Here is a 17,450-nt window from a genome sequence, read left to right as displayed (position 1 = left end):
TTTCTAAGCTAGCACTGTTACAAGGGAACGCCCAGTTAGTTAATTAATTAGCTAAAACAATAAATACACACGTAAATGAAGATTGAATAAATATTCAGTTAGTTACTAAGCTAAATAAAATAAAAAATAGAATAAAATAGAAATATAATAAATATAAACAAGATAAGTAAATAAAATCGCAACGCTTGACGTTGCGCATTTCATACCAGGAAGTCGAACGTCTTGCGTGATGACGTCATCACCCATGCAGCGCGAAACGTAGGATTCAGAACTGTTAAACGTGAAGGCACGTTCCAAGACAAAAAGGTGTGTTTTGGTGACACAATGCGTCTTTAGACAAGTTAAATACGAGGAAATGGCCATTTACATTATTCTATTATGCATTATGTAATGCTTTGACGTTGTTGTTGTTATTGTTGCTTGTCTGTTTTGTCGAGCGTAACCCTACGTAATATTATTAGCTAGCTTACCGCGTATATTACTTTCGTGAAAGGTCTAAAAAGTAATTCGTGCTTAAATAGACAAGTTGTGGGTTCCTAAAACGTCTACACAGTTCTAATAAAGTATAGTTAATGTCTGTTGTTATTATTTACCTGTATCTGTAACTATACCTGTATGGTTCGTTGTGACGTTTTGAAGCCACGTGCCTTTCCGGGGTCGCGCATGACCCCAAAAGCCAGTAAAATTGAACAAAACAGATTTATACACTCCTCGCAAAAGTTAAGGCCTTCAGGTGAAATTTTTGGATCAACTCAAAATGCATAATAACCTTTACAGGTGAATTTCATTTTTGCTTCTTTTTTATGTCTCTTGCAGAAAGCAAACATGTCTAAAATTGACAAAATGAGCATCATGGGGGTGCGAAGCTTTGGAATTGAAGACAAAGACAAACAAGTAATCGAGTTCTTTACTCCCCTTACGGTTCTGGTTGGTTCCAACGGAGCAGGCAAAACGGTACCGACTTTCACAGACACTCAAGAGTACACATTGGAGCTAGAATTGATTGTACACTATATATTTTGTTGTGTTTCAGACCATAATTGAGTGCCTCAGGTATGCAACTTCAGGAGACCTTCCCCCAGGTTCTAAAGGAATTGCTTTCGTCCATGATCCAAAGGTGAATTATTATTTTTAGATGTTGTGCATTCCCTAAATTCTAATGTGAGCATTCATCAACATGTGATTCCAGGAGGCCCACGAAACAGACGTGCGGGCACAGATTCGACTTCTGTTCTCTGATGTCAACGGAGACAAAATTGCCATCCAACGTTCCATGTCGTGTACCCAGAAGACGAAGAATTACACCTTTAAAAGCTTAGAGCAGGTTATTACTCGGTTAAAGTAAGTCCTGACTTTTTAAGTCATGTCAAACCTGGCTTGTGAGCCTATTCCGGTCTTCAATCAACCTAGCATGCATGATTTGGGAGCGTGGGAGAAAAAACAATCTATGCTCATTCTCCACATGCGTTCATCCAGGGATGGTGAAAAGGTGAGCTTGTCATCCAAGTGTGGCGAGTTAGACCGCGAGATGATTTCTGCACTTGGCGTTTCCAAGCCCGTGTTGAATAACGTCATATTCTGCCATCAAGATGATTCCAACTGGCCACTTAGTGAGGGCAAGTCGCTCAAAGAAAAGTTTGATTCCATCTTTGCTGCAACCAAGTAAAGCCAACTAATTTGCACATTTCACCCCTCTCACTGCCACTAGATGTTTGTTTGACATTCGTATCACCTTCAAGGTACATCAAAGCTCTGGAGACGATGCGTCAGTTGCGTATCAAGCAGAGCAACACCGTGAAAGAGTGCCAGGTGGAGTTGCACTTTTTGAAGCAGAACAAAGAGAAGGCCCAGCAGATTAGAGAGCTTGTCGCCTACAAAGAAGATCAACTGATGGCCTCCAGGGACCGTGTCCAGATGCTGGAAAGCCAAATCGAGCCACTGGAAGTGCGTGCTGTTGCGCTGTTTGAAATCAAAGTGATAACACGCTATATAAATAAGTAATTGTATTTTTTTTTCTTTCAATTGTCAGAATCAGCTGGCAGACATCGACTTGAAACTGGGCAAGGTGATGAAGCTGGACAATGATATCAAGGTATTGGACAGCAGGAAGAAACAGATGGAGGAGGACAACAAGGAGCTCGAGGAAACAATGGAAAAGGTGCAACACTTAACCATGAAATGAACACTCATCTAAAACTTTAGTACAATTCATTGAGGTCTAATTAAAAAAAATGTCACACATTATAAAAAAATAATTTGAAATACTCTAGAATAGCTTTGAGCCTGTAGTCCTTGTTTGCTTGCAGATGTTCCAGGGTTCGACCGAGCAGCTGCAAGAGGCTTACCTGAACCACCAGAGAACCGTAAGGGAGAAGGAAAGTAGACTGAAGGACTGCCAGAAGCAGCTGGAGCAAGCCGACAGAGAGTGTCAGAGACTCAACAGGCAAAAGTCCGAGCTCCTAGTGGAACGAGGTACGTAAGCACGAGACGGAAAGAAAACCACAACAGTTTGGTTTGTGAATAGAAAGAAGAGTGGCTAAAAATGTTGTAAAATGTCTTCTGGTCTTCCCAGGACGTCTCCAAGTAGAGTCTGACTGCCACACACAAAACATCAAGAACCGTGACACTCAGGTGAGCGCAAATCCTAGCGCTCAAAAGCAAACTACCTGGTTCTTGAGAGAGCCTAGCGACTGACCTTCGTTTCACTGTCGCAGGTCCGCTTATTGTCGTCCCAACTGGAGATGGAAGGCTACGACCGGCCGCCCTTCACGACTCTTCAGCTCCAGAGCTTCCATCGTCATGTCACTCAAAGACTGGAGCAGGAAAGAATGAAAGTTGCTCAGGTTATGGTAAGAAAAAGTCAGACCACTCAAGCAAGTTCATTGATGAGTCACACATTTCACCTCTCGTTCCTTAAACCAGGCGGACATGCAGGAAAAGGAGCAGCAGAAACAACAATCAATTGATGATATCAGGGATAAGAAGACGGGTCTGGAGAGAATCATCGAACTGAAAAAAGACATGCAGCTAAAGAAGCAGCTTGAGCTCCAGAATGTCCACACTGAGCTGCAGAGGCTTGAAGGTTCGTCCGGCAGAATGCACGAGCTGGAAAGCGAGCTGGCCAAAGCGGTGAGTTTGTCCATTTTCCAAAGTTAGTTAAAAAAAAAAAAAAAAAACATCAACCAAGCTCATTTATTGTCTTTTCAGGAACATGAGCTGCAGAGTGCCCTCGAGACGTCCAACGTAGAGGGGCTGAAGGTCGAGGTTGAGGCGCTCCAGAGAGAAAAGGCAGAGCTCGACCGCACACAGAGGCAGCTGGACCAAGAGATGGCCGTGCTCAACATGCACACAACAGCACGTACTCAAATGGACATGTTGACTAAGGACAAGGTGACATTTGTCATCCTTCCTCATCTTTCCTGCTGTTTCCCCTTGTAACAGTCCATCTTTTCTTTTGATTTTGTAGAAAGCGAAAGAGGAGCAGGTACGCAAGATCAAGTCACGTCATAGCGATGAACTGGTGGCACTGCTGGGCCACTTTCCCAACAAAAGAGAACTGGAGGACTGGCTTTACGCTAAGTCAAAGGAAATAAACAGAACCAGGGACAAACTCGCCAAACTCAAGTGGGTTATCTAATTATCACATTATCGGAACCTTCAAAGTCGAGCACTGCGAGTCCTATCATTTTCAAAATTCATGTCACACCACTAATACTGTAGAGGAAGCATTACCTTTTATAATGATTTCAAATGGTTTGAGTCAGAAACCAAGTAATTCTATTGTACATGAAGACATTGTTTTGAAATGAAAAAACCTTGGAAGTCAATTAGCATTGCAGTTCCACTTTGGAGGTTCCTTTCTGTTTATGTTTGGGCCTTGTTATTGAACCTTACTTTGTCATGACGAGCCTGTTATGATTTCACAGTAAGGACCTGGCATCCAGCGAGCAGAATAAGAGCCACATTGCTGCTGAGCTCCGTAAAAAGGAGCAGCAGTTGACAAATGATGAAGAAAAGTTCTTCAACGTCTGCGGCAGTCAAGACCTGGAGCAGGACCTCAGCAAATTACAAGAGGACCTGGAAAAAATTTCCAAACAAAGAGGTTGCCGTGTGCACTACATTTATGCAAATAAATTCAAAAAGTTATATTAAGTTTTTTTTTTCTTTTCTTCTAGCCATGCTTGCTGGAGCCACTGCCGTCTACACCCAGTTTATCAGCCAGCTGACCGAGGAGAGGGAGCCATGCTGCCCCGTCTGCCAGCGAACGTTCCCATCCGAGCCGGACTTACAAGAGGTCATCAGCGACATGCAATCCAAATTGCGTCTGGTTCCAGACAAGCTGAAGAACACCGAGCAGGACCTGAAGAGGAAGGAAAGAAGGAGAGATGAGATGGTGACACTAAGACCAGTCAGGTATAACATGTCAACTCTAATATGTATAATAAAGCTTGTGGGCAAAATTTGGCCAGTAAGCAAATTGGTTGAACTAAAAACAATGAATGGTTTAGTCCACTAGATGGCGTGAGATTATAATAAAACACCTATAAAAATATATGCACAGAAGTTTGGAAGCTCTAAAGTAAAATACAATCTGTGGCATGAAGGTGGTTGTTGGAATTTCAAGAAATAATTACCATAAGAATCAATGAGTAATTTGCTGTCCATCTACTGAGCAATCAGTTCCAATCATCCTTACTTTTCCTCCTAAGCACTTTACGTTCATGTTTACCTGTCCCCGCAGGCAGTCCATTGTGCAGTTACAGGAGAATGAGTTGCCTGAGCTGCGAAATCGACTGCAGAGTGTGAACAGAGATATTGAGAGGCTGAAAAGAGATGTGGAGGAACAGGAGACTCTGCTTGATGCTCTGATGTCAGAGGAGGAAACCGTCAAGGCCTGTCAGCAGGACATCGCTCTGATGGACAGATTCCTGGTACGATTCTCCCGTTTGCTTCTGGGAACATACGAGACGTCATTGTGACAATTCAAAATTCTTCTTCTTTGTAGATGGATCTAAAAGAAGTGGAGGTGAAAATAGCTCAGAACGCAGCTAAACTCCAGGGAGTAGACTTGACCAGAACCGTCCAGCAAGTCAGTCAGGAGAAGCAGGAGACTCAGCTCAAATTAGACACTAGTAAGATTATCTAAGATCGCTCAATGTTTCCAAACATGAAATGAGCCAAGGCACACCACCAAACAAAAACAAAAAAAAAAGCCTCTAAAGTATGAAAAACTTCTTGACACCCCTTTCCCCCACCGCGTAGCATCCAGCAGGATGGATCTGAAACGCAAGCTGATCCAAGACCAGCAGGATCGGATTCAGATGCTGAAGAGTTGTGTGAACGAGACCAAAGCGGAGAAACTCCAACTGAGCAGCGACATGCAGAAGCAGCAGCAGCTGGAGGAGCAGCGTGCTGATTTCTCCGCTGAGAATCAGACCTTAACCAGGGACATCCGGGTACTTTCATTGCCATGCCGAAATTCGACTTTCTTCCGTTCGGGCTTAGCAGAAAACAAAGCAACCAAATGCCATGTTCTCACCACAATCAGGAAGCGAAGGAGCAGCTGTCTCCGCTGATCTCCACGTTGCATAAGATGCAACAGGAAAAAGAGGAGATGATGGGACGTCGAAGGCAGAAGCAGGAGGAAGGACAGGAAAAGGTGGATGCATGATTACTCGCAAGTCTTTGTCCATTTACGTTTATCTACTTCACCATTTGTCAATGGCAGATCAACACCATCAAAGAGAAAATAAAGACCATCTCCGACGTGGAAGGGCACATCCGCGCGTATATTGAAGAGGGCAAACATGAACACCAGGAGGTCAGTCATTCAATGTTACAACAATGACCCTTAAAAGCCGACTGATCAGTCCTGTCCAAGATACTCAAAGTCTACAGATAAGCATTGGGTTTTTTTTTTTTTCTGTCGTTGCAGCAAAAAGAATCTCAACTTCAAGAAACCAACACGCTGCTCCATGTGGCTGAACGTCACAAAGAGAAGATCAGCAAAGAGAAAGAAAACATCCGTCAGGACATCGACACTCAAAATGTAAACTAGTCCAACGGTGCAGTGTTTTCCGACATTTAGCCATGGCACATATTTACCTATTTTGTTTTGTATTTATAAATATCACACATAATCTTTTACCCAAAGAATGTGATAAAAAGTGTGCGTTGAGATACAATTTTAATTTTATTGGAACCACATTTAATCGTTCTGTCAATGCACAGATAGACGATGTATTTTTTTTGTTTTCAGAAAATGAAAATACACTGTGTTAGGGAGTCGTTAAATGGAACTTTAACGTGTATTTTCCCTCATGGCAGGTGCAAGAGCGCTGGTTACAGGACAACCTGACCCTAAGAAAGCGTGTTGAAGAGCTAAGAGAGCTTGTGGTTAAGCGGGAGGCCTTTTGCAAACAAATAGGCAACATGCAAGTGACACAACTGCGCCAGTAAGAGCCCTCATCTGTGCTTCGCCAAATAAATCATTGTCAGTTCATTTTATCCGGGGATCTCACTTCGACTCTTTTCCGTGCTCCTGCAGAGAACGACGTGAAGCCGAACGCAAGTTGGAGGAGCTGAAGAATAACCGCAGCACTGCGTTCGGTCGCCAGAAAGGCTTCGAGGAGGAGTTGCTGCATCACAAGTGAGCTGCGCTATGCTACCGAGCTAGCCGTCATCGCCTTTACTGTCTGTGCGAAAAAACTTGACGTATCGCTTTCAGAAAAGAGTTGCGAGAAGACCAATACGGTAAAGCGGACGAGCGCTACAAAAACAAGATGATCACAATGCGTACGACAGAGCTGGTCATCGAAGACCTGAAACTCTACTACGCAGCCCTCGATCAGTAAGTGTGACACTTTGCTTTATCACCCAGCGTGACACGCCGCACCTTAATTTATCTTTTTTTTTTTTTAGTTGCTTGTCATAAAGATGGCACAAAATGGTGACAAAGAACCACTTTTGTCTAAACGAAGCTCCACTAATCACTTCCTTGCCACCAAAACGGCACCAACTGAATGCTTTTATTGTTTCGGTCCGAACATAAAAATGAGAATATGTGAATAGTTTACAAAAAAATGCTTGGAATTGTACTTCTGTCTATGTATAATAGCACTTCATGAAAATGTATAAACTATAAAACTCAACAAGTATTTGGAGTTAGAAAAGAAATAATGTCACTAAGTACAAGCAGCTGATAAATCTGTAAAAAAAAAAAAAAAACTTAAAGTAGATGACAAAAGGGTCACAGGGATTTTACGGGGCAGAGTGTCGCTGTCAGACAGTCATGATGGCACAGTGGAAGTGTTATTTCCGTCACGCCCGCATGGTTGAGTCAGCTGTTTCGTCAGCATTATCAATAGCAAGAGCAAGGACCCCTTGGCTGCCTTCCAAGGAATGATGGGTGTGTGGCCCAGTTAAAAAATCGACTTGGCCTTTAACAACAAATTATGTCAAAAACATGTGGCCGATACAGTAGGTCTTAGTACTTCATATTGAATAGGAAAAAAAAAATACATTGTTCGCAATACTCATTATTTTATTTATATCTATTCAAAAACTTCAAAAAGAATTAGCTACTACTTGTTGTATGGAATAAAAAAAAAAAAAAAAACTTACCAACTCTTTCTGCCTTGTAAGCAAATCAGACGGATTGATAATGACTTTTCCTTTTTTCGTCATGACTCGCTTCTTCAGGGCCCATATATGAGCCTCGGAAGAAGGCAGCTGATTTCCACTTGATAGTCTGACCACGTTTCGAGTAACACAGGAAGACCATATTCAGTCAGCTGCTTTTTTTTTTTTTTTTTTATCACCTTTATCAACCTCGTGGTTTACCGTTTATCAAAATGACGCAAATAGAAATAGCTTATGTTATGGAATAATATACAATTAATCACGTTCGGTATCCTCTCAGAAGCGTTTATCAGCAATTTTGGATGAGATGTCGTAACTTTGCATTTCAAATAAATAAGCAAATAAATAACTAAATACACACACGCACATATATATAGACACACACGCATCCATCCATTTCTCCCCCCCACTCATCCTTCATAACAAATACAGCATGGAGTTGGGAAAAAAATGCAATTGCCTAATTTTAGAGCCATCATGAAGTACCACAGCATGAAGATGGATGAAATCAACAAACTCATCAGAGACCTTTGGCGGAGCACCTACCGAGGACAAGGTATGTTAAATTCCACAGCATATGATCATTATTTTTAAGCGTGAAATTGTCGTAATTGTTTCATTCAGAACAACAGTTCTGCACACCATGGCATTTTAGAAATAAAATGACCCTGGTCCATCCTCATCTCAATCAATTCTCTTCCCAGATATTGAGTATGTAGAAATTCGCTCGGACGTGGATGAGTCTTCTGCCGGAGCGCGACGAAGAGTTTACAACTATCGAGTCGTCATGATAAAAGGAGATACCAGTTTGGATATGAGGGGGCGCTCCAGTGCTGGCCAGAAGGTACCTACTTGATTTTTTTTAATAGCTTTGTGTACTTTGTGTATCATAAGTCTGATTCCGTGCGCTCGCAGGTGTTGGCATCTCTTATTATCCGTCTTGCCTTGGCGGAGACCTTCTGTCTGAATTGCGGGATCCTCGCACTGGATGAGCCCACCACCAACCTGGACAGAGAAAACATCGAGTCGCTGGCACACGCCCTTATCGAGTCGGTGCACATGCGCACACACCTTACAAATGATCCCATAATTCCAAGGGAAACATTTTCAAAAAGCTTCACTACCAACTGTCAGAGAAAATCCCCTCCTAAAAATATCCACTAATATAGAGTTTACATACCATAAAATGTTATATGTGCAAAATATGTGGCGCATTGTTGTAGATCCCAACAGCAATATCAGCAAAGATAAAAAAAAAAAAAAATGGAGAACTTTATTGTCATTAGCAGCATCCATGTGCGACTTTTCAACTCGCAACTTTCCTCCTCTCCCATCGGCACAGAATCATCAAGAGCCGCTCCCGCCAGCGCAACTTCCAGCTGCTGATCATCACGCACGACGAGGACTTTGTGGAGCTGCTGGGCCGCTCCAGTTACATCGAACACTTCTACCGCATCCGCAAGAACCGGGAACAGAACTCTGAGATCATCAAGTGCAGTATCAGCTCTCTCTCTTCCTATTTACACTGAGTATACCGCAACACTAGTTTCATCGTTACCATTTACAGTTCCACTTAGGTTTGTTCATTATACAAGAAAAGACCTAAATATAAACAAAGGTTATTCTAGAAATCAAATTTCAATGTTTTTGGTCGGGTTTAGGTTTTCTGAATTCACCAAAAACAGAGAAATGACTTAAGTTTGCATCTCGAGTATTGTATCAAAGTGTTGTTGATTGATTGAATGGCTTTAGAACGCTGCATTGTTAGCAGTACCAGTGAGTTTAATACAAAGTTGAGTTTCTTGCATTAAAAAAAAAAAAACAACTTCCTGCAAGCTGCAATCTGTGTGGAAAATGTGAGAATATAGATATATCTATATGTGTACAGAATATCAGTAATATTGTTACAAAAAAATGTTAATGAGCTCATATGTTTCGTTAATGGTCACATTTAAATGTTTAAATGGTGTGAATGTTATTCCGCTTTTAACTTCAAGTCACGGTAGTCATTCTAATACTGGGAAGAGATGGGGGAAAAGAAATATGCGCAGGTGCTTATTTTCTAATATTTTGACCCAATATGACACACAAATTCAAAGAAACATACTATCTCATTTTGTTGCAGGGAAATAATCAACTAAATCTTATTTCCGGTGTACTGCAGGGTAGCAGCATTTTTTTTAAGGGGGTGGGGGGAACGAGTAGTATAAGTTCCATGCTTGCGATTGATGCATCACAACGAACTAGTAGCTGACAATTCAAGCGCATTCCGACGAGGTGATATCAGAAGCGAAAATGATGACCATGATGATGACGGCGACGCTCTTGATGATGGCTTTGCTGGGCCATCCAACTTCGCTGGGCCATCCAGTTTCAACCAAGCCGACCCACCAAAAACCCGAGCATAAACTCAAACCAGTCATCGACTTGTTCGATAGCAACATGTCATTACCCACGGTAAGAGAAGCGCACTTTCAGTCCACCGTAATTAAATCAAAAATACGCTACATTGATGGTGCGTGGATTTTTAAATGTAACTTTTTATTTCTTTACAGGGAGACTTTGATCGTTTGACACATCTGGCGGAAGGCATTGGAAGATGTGAGGTGAGGATGAGATCAGGCACATGGATAAAAAAAAAAGGAAGAATAAAATTCATATTGATAGCAATTGTGCTTTTACCCCAACAGGCCAAGTTCTTCTGCAAAGTTCACGAGCTCCTGAACAAAACAAAAGAGACCGAGGAGATTGCAAGACATTTAAAGGTGTACATTCGTCTGAAAGAAGTAAGGATAACATTGACTGTCCCGTTTTTATTTGATTCCTTTTTGCGCAAGCTTCTTTGGGTCTTTGAAAAATACAAATTTAACGAATTATGATTATTATCACTGACCGTTCTCTCTTATTGCAGTTTCAATGCAAAGATGTGCTGCAGCAAGTGGCACCGACGGGCAACAAATACCAAATGCCCCTTCTTAAAGAGGATCTCATCAAATGCATCCGATACAAAATCATGCGCAGCTCGAGCACCGCCATGCCTTCAACAATTACAAGCAGGGCGTCGCAATAGACGCAAAGGTCACTTTGAAAATGAATGACGTTAAATGTGTTCACCCTGGTTTACAAAACTGCTACTTCATCAACTTGAAGAGCTCTTCAAACTGCTGCAGTCGAAATCATTGGAATTCATCTATTTATTATATACTGTGTATTTAAGTGGCATATTTAATGTACTCCCAACAAGTGAAATAAAATCTTTTTGAGCATTTATAAAATGTGTTTGGAATGTTTTTTTTTTTTTTATGGTATAAGTGAGATCAGAGGTTCACAAACAAAAGATAAAAGGGTATTTTAGAATGAACCAAAATGATTAATTTTTCACTTATTTCCAATATGTACAACTCAGTTTAGAAGGGAAAATAAACAACTAAGAAAAATATGGTTGCACAGGTGTGCACAAATTCACACCTGTAACATTGTAAGCACCTCCGATTAACCCCAAATAAAAGTTTTGATTTTCTTGTAGGCTTTTTCTGACAACTGTCATCACTTCTTAAACCCTGCTTTGACTATGTTTTTATTTCATTTCATTTTAACCAGACACAGCCGTCAACTTCGAAACTCTTGACAAGAGGTAACAAAAGTGTCTCCATTGGTTCCAATTTGAGATTTACCTTCTTTGGTGTCATGATTTAATGTCTTGGGTGTGCAGCTGTGCTAAATAAAATCCAATCTTTACAAAAACGTAAGGGATGTAAAAGCAGATTTTTTATTTTTTTGCGTTGGATTAATCTTCCTGTGTAATTATCTCAACTGGAAATCTCCACCTTACCAGAATATTAACCACCAAACCACCGCAGTCTCGATTGCATCTATCGTCTAGCCTTTATCACAAAACACATGGAAATGACCGCCCATGCTCACTAAAACATTCTTTTTTATAGAGCTGCTAATCTGTTTATTAGCTCCCTACCCTCTGAAGATGTAATCAATTATAAATAAGCTCCAGTTTAAGTATTCAGCCCACAAAGAAGTCTTCTAGAATCCGTTATCTTGCGCGGGTGCACTCTCGGCCCGTTCCCAGAAATACACGAGTTGGAGAAGCACAGTTGTTTGGGACGAACACGTTTCAGCACTCTGCTCCCTCTTGCAGCCGTCACTCGGTGATGTGATGCAATGTGAGCTCTATATGAGCCGGGAGAGGAGGAGGAGGAGGAGGAGGAGGGCTGGAGCGGACGCAAACTCTCCATGCTCACGTCCCTGCGCCAAATTCACTGTGTGAACCGTGATGCTCATTAATACTTCAAAAGGGAGAAAAAAACAAAATAACTTCACAAGTGAGCTGTGCATGATCTAATGACCTATTTTTATCTATTTGAATTTGTATCATTTATGGATTTAATTGTCAATTTTGATTTATTTTCATGTTCATCCAATTTGATTTATTTGACTGATTATTGAATTAGAAATATTTTGATTTTATTAGATAAATGATTTTCTCTTAGATTTAAAATATTCTTATTTTTATTTCCATGTTGTATCTCTTGGGGGTAAATATAGCTTAAATTTGTGTATGAACTGAAATTTCCATTTTTCATAATGAGTCTCACCTTGAGTTTTTGCGCCATCTGTTGACTTGCCAGCTTTCTCCAATGTTTGCCACAAACTTGATATTTTTTAAGCACATAAATAGTTGGATGCTCAGAATACGATCTTTACATATCTTAATGTTTGGTTTCTAATCTTCCTTCTCTCTTTTGGTGTGCAGTCAGCTGCTTTTGGTCCAGTAGCCTCAGGGCTGACTCGAGGGCCCGGGGCCTCTGGGATCAGACGGCGGGCTTGGCGGGGTGGGGTGTGTTGCTGCAACCGCCAGGGGCCGTCCTCCCGGGGCCTCCACTCTGCGTTTCATGTGAGTCTTCAAAGAAAGCGGACTGAAGGAGGGAGGGAGGGAAGCGGCTGCTGCCATTGTTGTGCTCTCCGCTCACCATTTTGTAACATTTCGTCCCTCTTCCTTTCTCTCTCTCTCTCTGTGAGACTCAACCGGAGCATGATTATTACGAAAGTAGTCGTCTGTCCAGAATTTTTTCCTTTGAAATAAATTTTCTTTTCAAACATTTTGATATTCCACCTGTAAATTTTCTGTGTTTTTGACCATGTCAGCCTGCCTCTCTCTTTGCACGCAAGACGCGGGGGCCTACTTGTCTTGTGGCTGAGGGTCCCACGGGGGACTCCCTGTTGTCACCCCGGGTCAGCGTCATCTTTGTCTCAGACGGCCGGGAAGTGCATGATAAGTTTGGACAGTCGAGATGATGGAATGCCAAACTTCTTCTTTTTCCTTGCGTTCCTTTTCCTCTTCAACTTTCCTCATCCCGTTTCCATCCCCGCATTTTCTTGGAGAGGATAATTCACTGTGCTTACTTTCTGTTGAGACTTGATTTTAAAAAAAAAAAAGAAAGAAATCACACCACTGTGAATTATTTCTGGCTGGCTAATCTTATTCCTCAAGGCACTTTGATAATGGAGAACACTTTAAATTATGAATGGAGTGGATCGTAGTGTTCTGCAGGCCTGCCGGATGAATTAAGCAAGAGCGCTTTTAATATCCTCATTCCCACATTCCTCCTACTCGATTTGGAATGCGGGAATTCCTTGCACGTCGTGTTTATGGAGCAAAATATTGTTAAAAAAAACATTGCACAGTTATTTTAAGGTGACTGAGCTAGATTTTATTGTTAGATGAAAAACTATGACAAAATAGTTTGTTGTTTAGTTTTGAACTTTTTTTCCGTTACTTGATACAGCAGAACTTACTTTCAACAAGTTATTTTTTATGAAATATAAGAAACACATCTCAGTGTGCTGCATGTTTGGATGATAGAGCTAATCAAATGTTTTGTTTTGCTTTCTGTTTTTTGTAGATGTTCTCTGCAGGCGCTCCAGACAGATGGACAGCATCTCCATTTAGAAGACATTCATCATCCAATCCTCAGGTTCCATGTGTGCGTGTGCATTTATGTGTGTGTTGATAGTGAGTTGTCATGATGGTGATAGAAGATGACTAATAGAGTAGCGAGGTAGCTGTCTTCCTCATTCTCATTTGTTGCTGCTGGCTATGAATGAATTATTGATTTTGGGGGTGCCCCCCCCCTCACACTCACCCTCCGCTCTGCACTTTTACATTCCCTTACCCTACTCCACCCCTGAAATATCAGCCCACTGCCCCCTAGCAACTTTAATCAACATTTGGTCAATATCTCCTCTCTCTGCAATATTTGAAAGAAGTTGACAGCTTCTCCTCCAAAAAAAAAAAAAAAAACATTTCGATGCAATCTTGTTGCATGACAACCGGCCGTGTAAATAATTAAAGTGCGCCTCGGTCGCCCCATGACACACACCCAAACGCGTACGCCTTCAGCTCCACTTACCAGCACGGTCGCTTCTCATTTCAAGCAACCCATCCATTATTCACACGGCCTAGACCCTGTTTAACCTCTTATTGATGCCCCCCCCCCCCCCCCCCACTTGGCTAATAAGACGGGGAATTGGACAAAGATTTTGTGAGCACGCCATATTGGATTCTTGTTTTGACATTAGCCTGCTCCAAATCGAAGAAATCTGATCAACTTTTTTAAATTGCGCCCATCTGCCAAATTACAAACATCCTGTGCAACACGCCTCCGCACAGCCATGCAAATTTACGCTGATTCTGAAAATAGATAGCATAGGGTGTGTGTGTGTGTGTGTGTGTGTGTGTGTGTGCGTTCGTGTGTGTGTTATCTATTTTTTACAGAACAGTCCAGACTTCTTAACTCATGCAAAAATAAAACATCAATACAATATTCTTTAAAACAATTAGTTATGATTAAAACAGTAAATGCAATCAACCGCATATTAATTTGTCCGTATATATATTTCTTCCAATTAATGGGATTTTAACTTCATATTTTATAATATTAATATGATATATCCATATCTATATGCCAAATATGTATTGTAACTGTGAGTTGCCCGTGAAAGAGTTACGAAAAATATAATTTAGTCCCAGCAGGTTTCAAATAAGTCGCACAAATAACTTTTACAAAATAACCAATCATTTATTCCATTTAAAAAGTGAAATTTAAAGGTGCAGCAATTCATTCAATGATGTGCTGTCTTGTGTGTGTGCACATATGCTCGCCAGCCACAATATTAGGCACACATGCCAAATACACCAACAATAATCACTCCCTAAAAAAATCCATTGAAATATTATATGAATAAAATTGTATTTTTTTTTTTCTATATCGCAGGTGAACCTAATAAACTGACTGACGAGTGCTCCGTTAGATCTGCTGGCTTTTGGAAAATGCATAAACATTTGTTACAATGCTCCAAGAACAGAAAAGATCATAAAACATAGTGTTCTAAATAATTCAAACAATCCACGCGGCAATCATTCATTTGTGTTTGATCACATCCAGTAACATTTGCACAGAGACGTGTGATGTCAACAAGCGCACATTCGGTCCTCAACATAGAACAGTCCATTTTGTATTATTTCTAAAGTGACGTAAATATCCCTGAATGTGACATAAAGTGGCTGGTGTATTTATAATAAGCATAATCGAGTGTTTCACGAGTCTCGTTTTGATGCTTCAAAAACCGGGGTTCTCAAACTGGGGTCGGCGAGCTGTAGCTTGGTTCAACAAAAATAATCTTTCATGCTGGCCTGCAGAATATTTACCGTTCAGAGGCAGAAAGTTTAACAAGGTCCTAAATGATTAATCGAGTCAATTGATAATGAATGAAAATTGTCAATTGATTTATTAATTGAATTTACAGTTAACGTTACGGGGTGCTGTTTGGAAAAATGTCCCCTTTGAGAACCCCTCCCGAAAAAGTGCAATAAAATGAAGAAAAATCCCAAATATCAGAAGTGAAGATCTGCCGTGTTAATTTAATCCAACGAGATTCTCATTGTTATGAGTTGATGAAGAACGCGTCATCAGAAGCGGCGGCGAGCTGATTTATTGATGACGCCTTCAAAGTCAATGTACGGCCGAGTACTTCATGCGCTTCTGCTTCTGCCTTTGGTTGCAGAACCACACACGCACCACGTTCTTTTTCAGGTCCAGTTTCTCAGCAATGGCGGCAATCTTCTCCGACGACGGCCTGGGCTGAATGGCGAAGTAGGCCTCCAGGGAGCGCTTCTCCGGGGCGGCGATGGAAGTGCGCCTCCGCCGCCTGGCGTCGTCCGCCCCGCCGCCGCCCCCTCCCCCCATGAGCTCCGGCGCGGCGGCGCTCCTGTCCCGGTGAGCCGCCTCCGCCTCCTCCAGCCAGGCGTGCAGCACGGGCTTGAGCGCAATCATGTTGTTGTGCGACAACGTGAGCGACTCGAACCTGCAGATGGTGCTCTGGCTCAAGGAGCCCACGCCGGGGATCTTGAGGTCGGCCAGGGCCGAGCCCACGTCCGCCTGGGTTACGCCGAGTTTGATCCGCCTCTGCTTGAAACGCTCAGCGAAGGCTTCCAGCTCACGCGGGTCCGACTCCACGTCGCCGTGCGCCGGCACGGCCGGGTGCGGGTGGCCCATGGCGGCCATGGCCTGGTGCAGCTGCCCCATGGTCTGGAGGTGGTGGTGGTGGTGATGGTGGTGAGGGTGCTGGTGATGGTGCGTCACGCCCGGCTCGGGAGCGCCCATCCCGGTCATCCCCAGGCTGCTGGAGAGGTGCTCCAGAAGGTCCCCGGCCTCCAGGCTGGGTCCCAGCTGGTGGTTCTGGAAGTTGTGGTGATGGTGTGAGGCGATGATGGACGAGACGGTGGAGGAAGAGGAGGAGGAAGCGGCGGCGGTGCAGGAGGGCACGCCGCTCATGGTATGGAAGCTGGCGTCTCTCCTTGCCTGGGAGACGAGGATGCTGTCAGCCGCCGCCTGCAGAGCCTCCGCTCGAGCCAGCAGGCTCTCCTCCACGCCGCCTCCCAATATATTGGCCTGGAGCTGCGAGCAGGAGCGCGCATGATGGGGGAGTCAGTGGGGAATTGTGTCAGAGAGGAGGGTCATAAAAATTAATATGGAAGCGAGGAGGAGGTGGAGGAGAGGAGGAAGGCGTGTGTATCGGATGGAACAAAGTCATGTCAAATCACATTTACACATTTTTCCCTCCGTGATTACCCCCTCACATTCCGCCCTCCTGCCTTCATCACCCTCCGTCCCCCCAGGTGTCGACCTACCTGAGGCCCCTGCCCGCACACTCTGCGCATGCCCTCGTGAAGGCCGAAGTGCTGCTTGCCGTCCATGGTCATCATCATCATCTTTGTGTCTTCTTCCTGCCCTCGTTGTCCTAGCTCTCTCTTTGCAAGTTGTCCCGCTCTGGACTGAGCGCGTCTGTTTTGCCCCCCCCCGCAGCAATCCCTCCCTCTCACCCTCCCCCCTCTTCGTCGTCTTTTTTCACCTCCCTCCTCTTGCACTTTACTCAGCTACAATTACAACAGGTGGAGCTGTGTGCATGAGCGAGGTAAAATCACTTAACAGCCATGCACAGGTTGATGGTTAAGAAAAAAAAATGTCACGAAAAGCCTACTAGAACAGCTTAAACCTCATTTGTTGTTAATCAGAGCTGTTTTAAATTGTGACAGATGTGTGCTGACTCCCAATGTGATTGGTACAATTTGTATCCAGTCACTTCCCCACATAAATGGGTGTGCACACTTATGCAACCCCATCTATTTTCTACACTGGAGTCTGTTGGTGAAGGTACACCTTAGGACTGGACACTAGCCAATTGCAGGGCATGGTTATTTCATGACTGATAAATAGCATTCCCTCATTGTAGTG

The 17,450-nt window shown here is 42.9% G+C and overlaps 2 protein-coding genes and 1 long non-coding RNA gene across 7 annotated transcripts in view; 1 reads left to right on the top strand and 2 right to left on the bottom strand.

The window, feature by feature from the left end:
- The window catches only part of LOC125982752 (uncharacterized), a 54,318-nt gene extending 54,073 nt beyond the window's left edge, over positions 1-245 (bottom strand). For 3 of the 4 annotated variants that reach the window (XR_007486472.2, XR_007486474.1, XR_007486471.2), the window contains exon 1: positions 207-245. This is a non-coding gene — a long non-coding RNA (uncharacterized lncRNA). The remainder of the gene's footprint in view (positions 1-206) is intronic. The other variant, XR_007486473.2, reaches the window with a different exon arrangement.
- On the top strand, positions 214-9,466 carry rad50 (RAD50 homolog, double strand break repair protein). 2 transcript variants are annotated; one of them, XM_049743731.2, is made up of 28 exons: positions 214-306; positions 817-954; positions 1,034-1,117; positions 1,190-1,341; positions 1,477-1,662; positions 1,740-1,944; positions 2,030-2,158; positions 2,307-2,472; positions 2,573-2,631; positions 2,715-2,849; positions 2,923-3,129; positions 3,208-3,390; positions 3,467-3,624; positions 3,927-4,102; positions 4,176-4,413; positions 4,742-4,931; positions 5,006-5,132; positions 5,263-5,456; positions 5,549-5,659; positions 5,729-5,821; positions 5,936-6,049; positions 6,328-6,455; positions 6,548-6,649; positions 6,728-6,850; positions 8,112-8,197; positions 8,346-8,485; positions 8,557-8,690; positions 8,984-9,466. In XM_049743731.2, exons 2-28 carry the CDS (start codon positions 826-828, stop codon positions 9,168-9,170), a joined length of 3,936 nt encoding a protein of 1,311 aa, XP_049599688.1. In that variant the 5' UTR covers positions 214-306; positions 817-825; the 3' UTR covers positions 9,171-9,466. The 2 variants fall into 2 exon arrangements, with proteins under 2 accessions (XP_049599688.1, XP_049599689.1); XM_049743732.2 differs by lacking the exons at positions 8,112-8,197; positions 8,346-8,485; positions 8,557-8,690; positions 8,984-9,466 and adding an exon at positions 6,922-7,068.
- A 4,715-nt stretch (positions 9,467-14,181) lies between these two features.
- Positions 14,182-16,975, bottom strand: pou4f3 (POU class 4 homeobox 3). The gene is made up of 2 exons (XM_049743741.2): positions 16,847-16,975; positions 14,182-16,613 (listed from the first exon to the last, which is right to left on the bottom strand). The coding sequence occupies exons 1-2, from the start codon at positions 16,925-16,927 to the stop codon at positions 15,669-15,671; spliced, it is 1,026 nt and encodes a 341-aa protein (XP_049599698.1). The 5' UTR covers positions 16,928-16,975; the 3' UTR covers positions 14,182-15,668.
- Positions 16,976-17,450: the final 475 nt, after the last annotated feature.

The sequence above is a fragment of the Syngnathus scovelli genome, chromosome 15 (genome assembly GCF_024217435.2).
Source record: "Syngnathus scovelli strain Florida chromosome 15, RoL_Ssco_1.2, whole genome shotgun sequence".
Classification (NCBI taxonomy): domain Eukaryota; kingdom Metazoa; phylum Chordata; class Actinopteri; order Syngnathiformes; family Syngnathidae; genus Syngnathus; species Syngnathus scovelli.
Note: the sequence above shows the minus strand (reverse complement) of the source record. Positions and strands in the feature narration are given on the sequence as shown.

What these genes read in the sequence shown, in the direction of transcription:
- pou4f3 (XM_049743741.2), bottom strand. Translation starts at nt 16,927, where the DNA reads ATGATGATGATGACCATGGACGGCAAGCAGCACTTCGGCCTTCACGAG. An exon ending in TGTGCGGGCAGGGGCCTCAG is followed by an intron (nt 16,614 to 16,846) that starts GTAGGTCGACAC and finishes TCCTGCTCGCAG; the next exon opens with CTCCAGGCCAATATATTGGG.
- rad50 (XM_049743731.2), top strand. Translation starts at nt 826, where the DNA reads ATGTCTAAAATTGACAAAATGAGCATCATGGGGGTGCGAAGCTTTGGA. An exon ending in CGAGCTCCTAGTGGAACGAG is followed by an intron (nt 2,473 to 2,572) that starts GTACGTAAGCAC and finishes TGGTCTTCCCAG; the next exon opens with GACGTCTCCAAGTAGAGTCT. An exon ending in TGAAAGTTGCTCAGGTTATG is followed by an intron (nt 2,850 to 2,922) that starts GTAAGAAAAAGT and finishes TCCTTAAACCAG; the next exon opens with GCGGACATGCAGGAAAAGGA.